The sequence below is a fragment of the Sitophilus oryzae genome, unplaced genomic scaffold, assembly GCF_002938485.1.
Source record: "Sitophilus oryzae breed Bouriz unplaced genomic scaffold, Soryzae_2.0 scaffold_1067_pilon_pilon, whole genome shotgun sequence".
NCBI classification, from domain to species: domain Eukaryota; kingdom Metazoa; phylum Arthropoda; class Insecta; order Coleoptera; family Curculionidae; genus Sitophilus; species Sitophilus oryzae.
The window spans coordinates 590347-600472 of NW_022145690.1; the positions used below are offsets into that span (position 1 = coordinate 590347).

Consider the following 10126-nt stretch of genomic DNA (forward strand, 5'->3'; position numbering starts at 1 on the left):
GGTATCGATTGTCATCTCAGCCGTCTTGGACTGTTTTTCGATTGTATGGTATGTAGAGAAACTACTCACATTGTTCAACAAATTATAAAAATTGTTGTGGATATACCAATGGTGTCATCATGAGATTAAAAAGTGTCTCACACACCATCCAATATTCCCACCACTATACATGCGTTTTTTAAGAACAAATTCCTAAATAAAATAGTTTATATTTGATTTAGAAATATGCTCCATAGAAAATTTAATAAAAATATCAACTAACTATTCTGTCGTTCATTTTGTTTCTATTTCGCGTCTCCATCGATTCATTTTGTGTCTAATACTTTCAAACGGAGTTTCACTGGCAGCAGTGGGATACCTGGAAAGAAATTTTTTCAAACTAATTGTGCTTTTTGTCATCATTCAATTCTCTCCTTTGAATACTAAGTACGTAGGTTGGGCTCCTTTTAAAAGTTTTTACAAAAAGTGAAACAGAAATGAACAAGTTCGAAACAAAGTGTTTTATTGTTTTCGAAATATTTTCTCCGTTTAAGATCTATACATTTTTCAATACGCTCAAACCAATTCTTAAACATTTTTTCCACTGTGAAGCTGATATCGTAGACATGGCTCTAAGTCTCAACAGCTTCTTTGAGGTGATAAAACTGCCGTTCAAGTGCATCTTTTGGCAAATGGAGAACAAGCAGTGCTACCGGGTGATAAATCGAGTGAAGACGGACAATGGGAGACATTAATTCGATGATTTTCTCCCTCAAATATTCAGTTGTTTGGCGTGCTTTATAGGAGCCGGCATCGTCGTGATGAAGAATAATGCGACGTTTTTTTTTCTTATTTCATCGAAGACAGTTCGGAAACAAATTGTTGTTGTACAGGGGTGGCGCCTCTCGCCACGCCACGGAAGCTCCAAGGAGAACGGTAGTTTATATCGAAATGAGAATTTGGCGGAATAATGTGGGATTCACTGAAAGCATTTTATAAAATATATAGAATTATACAGGGTGTCTCCAAAAAAGTTACACATCAAGTTGTGTTTTTTCTAATGGAACATTCTATATATTAATTGATTTTCGGATTCTAGGAAAAAGATAAAGGTGAGTTTTATTGAAGAAGCATATACCTAAAATCTAAGGATTTTGACATATTTCACATTTTGTGAAAATAAAGAGTAAATTTTAAATTTAGATAACAGCTACCTACCTAAATTTTAGTTGACCTTGTATAGCCTATTTAATTACAGTAAACATTGTATGTTAGACCAAATTGAAATTTGACCCGAAAAGTTATACAGGGTGAGACAAAATTAATATGGAACATTGGACACTTTTAAAAGCAAGTTACTTCTTTATTTTAAATAGAACACCCAGTATATTTTTCCGGTGTTCAATGGGGAATTTATATATCTTTAAAATATTATTAAGGTTGCCTACCCCTCAGACAAAGATTTTCCCCGATATTTTAATTTTTATGATTTTGCGTCAGTAAATCTTTAATATTTGAAAAAATCTAGGTGGCTGTGTGATAAGTTTTGTTAATTTAACAAGAATTAAAGATTGTAGAGTAAAATACATAAGGATAATAAAAAGATACGCGTTTAAAACATATTTTAGTTATTACAGAATTGAAACCAGATATAAACCTATAAGTATGCGACAAAAATTAGCTAGATGAAATCAAATGCTCGAAATGCTTCCCTTCCTGTTTACTGCATAAAATGATTGTCTTTTCAAAAGGATCTTTTCATTTTAAAAGGCATATGTGGAGTTCTACCTCGAAAATCAGCTACAATAATTTCTCTCATGTTGTCTACACTAGTTGGTCGAGTTTTGTAAACACTGTCTTTAACATATCCCCATAAAAAACCAGACTAGATAAAATCAAAAGCATTTAAGTATTCTCTTAATTGGTGAATGCACACTGCATTCACCAACTAAGAGAATCATATCAGTTCTCTCTGATGTAAAATAAGTTTGCAATTTCAGCAAATTTCTGAGAAATTTTTTTTGTTTTAACTGACCAAAAATGATAACTAGTTGTTAAAGTTGGACTAATTAGACAGCTATATTGAAGTAACGTCAGACATATCACAGCCACCTAGATTTTATCAAATAATAAAGATCTACTCAGATCAAATAATGTAAATAAAAATATCTAGGAAAATCTTTGTTTGAGGGGTAGACAACATTAATAGTATTTTGAAGAGACATGAATTCTCCATTGAATATCGGAATAATATACTGGGTGTTCCATTTAAAATAAGAGAGTAACATGCTTTTAAATGTGACCAATGTTCAATATTAATTTTGTCTCACCCTGTATAACTTTTTGGATCAAGTTTTAATTTGATTTAAAGTACTATAGTTAATTTAACTACATATTAAGCTATACCGGGTAAATTCTAATTTAGGTAGCTTTTATTGTAATTTAAAAATTGTTCTTTATTTCTAGAAAATGTTAAATATGTCAAAAACCTTATATTTTAGTCATATACTTCTCTTATAAAACTCACCTTTATTTTTTGCCCAGAATCCAAAAATCAATTAATATATAGGGTGTTCCATTAGAAAAAACACAACTTTGATATGTAACTTTTTTTGGGGACACCCTGTAGAACTCTCTATATTTTAAAAAGTGCTCTGAATTAACCTACATATGCTTACAAAATTTCATTTCAGTACAAACTGTCGTTCTCCTTGGAGCCTCCGGGGCGTATGAGAGGCACCACCCTGTATACCATTTGGCATTAACAGTTCTTCGATCCTCTGATGGAATGGTTTCGACGTGTCCAGTACAACCGAAGAAACAAACGATTGCAAAAACTTAAAAGGCAACCTACGTAAAATATAATAGACCATAGGTACTTCTATTTCTTTCAGACAAAGTAAACAGAATAAGTGTAAGAAATAAAAGCGTCACTAGATTGTTTGATTAAGTTTTTCATCCCCAGAACGCCAAACCACATAGGATAATACTTGAACAATCAATTTTGTTATTTGTAATCATGTATGACACCATTTATAGAGTTTATACAAATGACGAATACCTGTGACAGCTGACAGCAACAGTCTCAAGACAAACATCGAAATTAAAACGTCAAAAATGGTTCTAACCAGATAGGAGACAATTTGATTGGATATCTTCAAAATAGACAAAAGAACTGCCACAACACCTTCAAAATATCAAACACAATTCTTTTAATACAATACTATGCAAAAAAAGGAACCTCAGATATCAAGGATATAGCAAAGAATTACACATGTAAAAAAAACATAAAAAAAAATCAGGAAAATAGCCAAACATTATAAAGTACTAAACTTTAGAACGACTTACCAAAAGAAGACCGGAAACCACGAAACAAGATCTTTATGTAAATGCGGTGACTCCTATATTAGAAAGACAAACCCTCCTCTAAATGTACGACTTAAAGAACTTAAAAATTACAAAGAGACAAAAGAATGAATAAGCAGCATAATATGAAATAGTCCGGAGCCATTTTTATATCAAGCAACAATAACAACTCTAACGATCCAACTATGAAAATACCTACAATATGAAAACTACTTATCAAAAATAACGCGTCCTAAAAAAAACAAAAAACTAAAACGTTTTTCTTAAAACTAATATGGAAATATTTACGATATGGCACCACTTATAAACGAAGACACCAAAGCAGGCATACTCAATGGACCAACTCATGCTTGGCTGCACCCAACTTTTTCACGGATGAATACCTTGCTCTAGTATACAGGGTGTCCCAGGCTGAGCGTACATTAGAAGTTTCTAAAGAACTACAAGATCTAGATTTTTCGCACATCACTGTTCCACAATGAGATCTATCAATTAAAAATATTTTCAATATGGCGGCACTTCCGGAAGTACCGTAAGATGAAAGCTACTTTCTTATTTTATATGGCTACCCCCATTTTTTATTACATAGTATTTAAATTCTCTGTAAAATTTTATGAATTTTGATATCAAACACTCTATACTTAACATTAACCGTTTTTGAGAAAAAAAATATTTAAAATTTTTGTAGGAAATAAACTGAGTTTTTCACCAAGACAATTCAAGTTGCCACACAGCCTGAAATACGATTGAGTTTTTAGTGCAAGAAAACATCAAATTGTTGGACCATCCCCCATACAGTCCTGACCTAAGTCCTAACCACATAACGCAATTTTGAAGTTACCAACAAGCGAGTGGAACAGCTTTCAAAATTAGTTTCAACGGATGCAAAAATTCATTCTCTTCGTGAAGGATACTTCGACAAACAATAGTGTTTAAAAGCTATCTACTATTTTTTTTTACCTCTATATGAATGAAAAATGGGAAAGACCAAACCAACTCTCGTATGAAGATTACATGTTGCAAAATTAAAGAGACCTATGGACGTTAGACTCAAAGAACATCAAATCTGAGAGAGAATACAAAAACAGGTATATCCGAGCACATGTGATACAAAAAATAGAATTATTAGTATACTGACTATTAAGAAAAATATTCTATCATGAAAACCAAAAAAAATTAAAAAGAAGCTACACAAGAGGAATAAGTATTTAAATAACTTATAAGGTCAGTGGCCCAATAAACGTCATATTAAAATTTGACCCGCCGGCGCCGTAGTTTCTTAAATATCTTTCAGAAGGATTTCAATTTTGGTAATTATTTTCTGTAGGTATATTAGAAGACAAAGTTAGTTAAATTACGGTTTTATTTTCTTTGGGAATTTAAATTAGTGAAAAAAATATGTATTCGGTTGCAATTGGCGCCATTAAAAACGCCTTGTCCCAAATAACGCCAGTTGTCATTTCGATGAAGAAAACACACCAGAACTTGCAGAAGCTGCAAAAAGAGCAGAAGCCAGTTTACTTCCAGAGAAAAGTAGGGGCGATATGAAATAGCATTGAAAGTATACGAAAAATGGTGTGCCGAAAAAAATGCTAAAATATTGCTTCGGAGACAATCTTGATGGCATATTTTAGAGACATGGCGAGGCAGAAAAAGCCATCTACTCTTTGGGCACAGAATATCTAGTTACGCAACAGAAGCCTCGTTATACGTATAAAATCGTAGGTATCAAAATTCTGCATAAGTCTATTTCGCCCGGATATTCATTTAACTGAGCATGCCTCACCTGAAGAAGTTTTCATTGGTCGATGTTTTTAAAGGGAAGTGGTTGACTGACATTTCCCCTAACCTTCAATTTTATTTATATTTTTATTATTTATAACACATTATCATGGAGTTGGAAAAATATCAAAAAATAGTAAACAATAAACTAAACAAAATCACTCTTTTACGCGCACAAATAAAAAGTAATCCAAACAGAACTAAAACAACCAAACAATCAATCGGAGTTTGGCGCAACCGCAGTTCAATCCATATCCGGGTGAAATAGACTTATGCAGTTTTAATATGGAGCTGGGTTATGTTGTCTTTTTCTTACGGCACAGAAATTGCACACGGGGTTAAATAGGGAACCCAGGAGGCGTATTCCGTAACGATAGAGAGATAGAGATAGAGAAGGGATAGACATAGAAAAGACATGTCTAAAACGAATTCTATAAGCATATTTCCAAGTTCATTCGGATGAACTCGGTAAAGAGATATCAACAACTATTCGATCTAAAAACATCGCGCTTTTCGGTGTTTTTTTGTTGAAAGCCCTGGCGCACAGCTGTTTAATGTCATAATAAATGGACTTGGTATTTTTTCTTGTTTTGTTTACTTTTATTATTCTTCCTTCATTCGTGTGTTGATTCGTGACCACGAGTGGAGTGGCTAGAAAAAACGTTTTTGGCTAGAAAACACAAGTTTAGTGATTTATTGAACTAAATTTTTCTCGTCTTTGTGTAGTGTTGACTATTAGCAGAGCCTATACTAACTAAAAAATAAGTGTTCATGGATCCTATATTTAGATATTTTGTGGACGAGGCAGAGGAAGAAGAGCGGCAGGCACAGTTGAGACTTCAAAGGATAGTCTTGAGGGATGAATCCAATCCTTTTGACATGGCGGAAACAGAGTTTCGAAAATGTTTCCGGCTTAGCAGGAATCTTGCCCGGCAGCTAATTATAGACCTTACTCCACACATGGCTGTTGGGATTAGAGCAAGAAAAATTCCCACTGAAATTAGAATTTTGGGTGCTTTAAGGTTCTTCGCACAAGGCTCCTATCAAAAGACCATCGGAGATGATTTTAGTACCTGTATGGCCCAGCCCACATTTAGTCGGGCATTAAGTGAAGTATGTTCAGCTTTGGAGGCCATTGCCCCTCAGTGGATTAAATTTCCTATATCTGAAGCTGAAAAACAGGCAAAGAAGGAAGAATTTATGGCACAGTTTCAATTTCCAGGGGTGATAGGGTGTATTGATGGTACCCATGTAGCCATTGTATCTCCCAAAATTGATGAACATTTGTATTTTAATCGGAAGAGATATCACTCAAAAAATGTGCAGATCATATGTGACGCAAATTTGATAATCCTAAACGTTAAGGCCAATTATGGAGGTGCGACACATGACTCATTTATATGGCGAAATTCCAATGTAAGAACACATATGGAGCAATACTACCAGCGTAACCACAACGGTTGGCTGCTTGGTGACAGTGGCTATCCTCAAGAGCCATGGTTGATGACTCCAATAAGAGATATGCCTAGAGAAAGTCCTGAAGGCAGATACACAGCAGCGTTAGCAAGAACCAGGAACTGTGTGGAAAGATGTATAGGTAGGTAAAATGTATTTGATTTGGCCATATTAATAACTTACAATTGAATTTAGGGGTATTGAAAAACCGATTTCGCTGCCTACTGAAGGCAAGAGTTCTACATTATGAACCTTTCAAAGCAGGGCAAATAGTTAATGCTGTATGTGTGCTACACAATATGTGTATAATGGCCAATCTAGATCTAGAGGATGAGGATGCCATGGCTGGTGAAGATGTGGATGACCCTGTTAACGAAGAGTTGTTTCCGAGAAATATAGTAGCAGAGGGACAACAAAGAAGAAATCATTTAATTCAGATGTATTTTCAAAATCATTAAAAGAAGTTAAATCAAAACCGTGTCGGCTTTTATTTTTTTAAATAAAAAATTCCAAAGTGTTTGATGTAATTTATTCTTACATAATAACATAACATAAAAATATACCCTGTATCTACAGGGCGTCCGGTAAGTAAACGATAATACTGAAAGGGGTGATTCTTGGGCATATTTTAGGGCTAAATTGTCATATAAACATTGGTCCGCAAATGCTTAGTTTTCAAGCTACAGGTGGTGTAAATCACTGGTGAAAATAAAAAAAATAATGTGATTTGATGGTAAAACAACGTGTACCAAATTTCATTAAATTATCTTCAGTGGTATGAAAAATATGATAATTTTTTTTTTCATAAAACTTTAACATCCAGTAGCTTGAAAACTCAGCATTTGCCAACCCATGTTTATATGACACTTTAGCCCTAAAATATGCACAAGAATCACTCCTTTCAGTATTATCGTTTACTTACCGGACACCTTGTATAAATCATAACAAAAATAGGAACATTCTTTTCTAATATAAGTCTTTTTTTAATACTCTTTTTAGTTTTTTTTATTATGGTACTGAAACATTAGGAACAATAGTTTCCAGCACATTGGCAACTCTTTCTAATGCACTGGCAAAGCGCTCGGTATTTGCCTCAATCCGTTTCAGTGTCTCTGAGAGTTCTTTATAATGTTGCGCACTCTGTTCCTGTGTCTCTGTGTGCATCCTATTGAGAGACACAAACCTCCTTGTTCTTTCTGTCGAATGCCGTATTCTTTTAGGAGCAGGAGCAGCAGTCCTATTCTCTGCTGCTCGTATTGATGATGATGAAGCTCTGACAGGGGTAATAGGTGTCAAGGGGGGTATTGACATTGAGCTTTCTGTGGCTGGCGGTGTTTGCGGTTGTGGCTGTAGAAACAAAAGGTTTTTCAGAAAGTAAAAAAATAGTATTTGAAAATACTTTGTTTGAAAAATACCCATGTGTTTGAAAATAGTGTTTTTTTTTAGAACATAAAATACTAACCATTCCCAACTCAACATTCTTGTCCCCAGTCGCAGCTCTCCAGCCTAATAAGGCCATTAGCCGCTCTTCCGTATCATTTAAAGGAATGGCTTTTGAGGGACCACCCCCAGTCTTCTCTCCCTCGATTCTTAGTTGGGCAGCTTTGCTTTTAACTTTTGACTTCCATCGAGTTACAGCCTAGGAGAATTATCACAACTTCTATACTTATTACTTACTTAGTATTTAATCATTATATTATAATTATTTATAATATTATAATTTATTATTGATAATAACTTAAGTAACATACCGCTTTCCACTTCTCAACGGTTCTTACACCAAAACCCATCGCATTTAATTTAGTGGCTAGCTGATTCCACAGCTGATTATTGGCATTGGCATCGCCATCAGAGTGCCCAAATTTGGGCCTTATTAATGAAGGGTTTTCTTCCATATAATCAATAATTACTCTCCACTGCATTGGATGGGTTTTAAAATCACGCTCTGAAATTGTTTAAACTTATCACTAAGTATCTACATGGTACCTATTAAGACCCTATTTGTCCGCTTGCCCTTTTATAAATATAGGATATTTGTAATTTGTAAATAACTTACCCATAATTAATTTAACTCCAAACTCGAACAAAAAAGAAATCGAAGAGTAAACAAACTTAAGTCGTAAATACCGTGAATCATAAAAACAAAAACACGGCACCTAACCTATAAAAAACAATTATTTTAAAAATAGAAGAATAGAAGCTTTGATGGTGCATTAGAAAAGGATAGAAACAATGTCTCCATCAAAGCAAGACCTAAATCGGTCTATCTATTTCTCTATGCCGAACGACCACCGAACGGGACACGAGAGCGGCCGAAGTGGCATACAGAATAGCATTTTGTGATAATAGAAAGAAATTTCTTTTATAGAGAGAAATCTCCATGTCTATGGCGTTAAAGAATACGCCTCCTGAGTATATTTGTAAAAAGTAATACGTATATGGAGCGAGGCCCCAACTTCGTGGGACCTCGCTATTTTGCCCGGAATTGAACGAATAGACGCGCGGCGTTGCCTTGTTTTGTGTGTACTTTCTTGAGTAGTTTTAAATTATAGTTTTAGTCTTTCCGCTCTCCGCACTCCGCAGTTTTCATATAATATTATCATATAATAATACCTGGTACTGGTATAGGTAGCGAGTGGAAGACCTTGGGTATCTACCCAAATTTTAATAAACCGGGTGTTTGCCCATCACTGATTGCGCGTGTGCAGTAAATATACCGGGTGATGCATCGTGCATCGTCGTTGGAAACATAGGAAATCTCATGCAAATTTTAAACTGTCCAAATATTGACTCCCCTGTATATTTTATAACGAAGTCGTAATTAGGTTTTTTAAAGGTCTGCGTATGTTGAATACACCTGCCACATTTGAAGACCTTTGGACAAGCCTATTTTAACTAATTTAAGAAAAACTGGATCTAGTTTTAAATTAAACCTGAACAGGTAACATATAATATTTATATCTACTAAGGGGCACCCATTAAATTCTTTTGCATTTATTTTGAAACACTCTGTATACATTAATTAGTTTATTCTTTTATCACTGATACATTGGTGACAAAACCAGCTCATACATACCGACTTTTTTAACTATGACAAAACAAATATAGAACATATATTGACTTTCTGTATCATTTTAACTATTAACTCCATAAAAAATCTAAAAAGCATGTCAAAATATATACTTAATTAGCAGAAATATACGTTTCAAGTCCTCAAAAAACTCTTGGGCTCTCCCATTAATATTATTCTGCTCGTTACATAACGACATTTTGAAGTGACATTTAAAATATCGTTCGACTTTTATCGATCTTAATTGTTTCTAGTCGACATAACAGGACTAGTTAGATATACATTTACAGTCGTTTTGTCTTGGTTTAAACAAGGTACGATCGACGGTAGATATGTTTAAAATATATCTCTTATTTTACAAAATATCGATATGTTTTTTACTATAAACTAAAGATGGGTATCGTAGAGAACTATAGTAAAGAAACAACAACAAAATTATCCCGGGCAAAACTATCAGGAAATATGACTATACGT

The 10126-nt window shown here is 34.1% G+C and overlaps 2 protein-coding genes across 2 annotated transcripts; one reads left to right on the plus strand and one right to left on the minus strand.

Moving 5' to 3' along the window:
* Window positions 1-5502: 5502 nt before the first annotated feature.
* Window positions 5503-7054, plus strand: LOC115879387 (putative nuclease HARBI1). The gene is made up of 2 exons (XM_030896205.1): window positions 5503-6724; window positions 6778-7054. Exons 1-2 carry the CDS (start codon window positions 5899-5901, stop codon window positions 7038-7040), a joined length of 1089 nt encoding a protein of 362 aa, XP_030752065.1. The 5' UTR covers window positions 5503-5898; the 3' UTR covers window positions 7041-7054.
* A 436-nt stretch (window positions 7055-7490) lies between these two features.
* LOC115879394 lies at window positions 7491-8723 on the minus strand. The gene is made up of 4 exons (XM_030896217.1): window positions 8639-8723; window positions 8334-8527; window positions 8045-8221; window positions 7491-7929 (listed from the first exon to the last, which is right to left on the minus strand). Exons 1-4 carry the CDS (start codon window positions 8640-8642, stop codon window positions 7591-7593), a joined length of 714 nt encoding a protein of 237 aa, XP_030752077.1. The 5' UTR covers window positions 8643-8723; the 3' UTR covers window positions 7491-7590.
* Between the last annotated feature and the right edge of the window lie 1403 nt (window positions 8724-10126).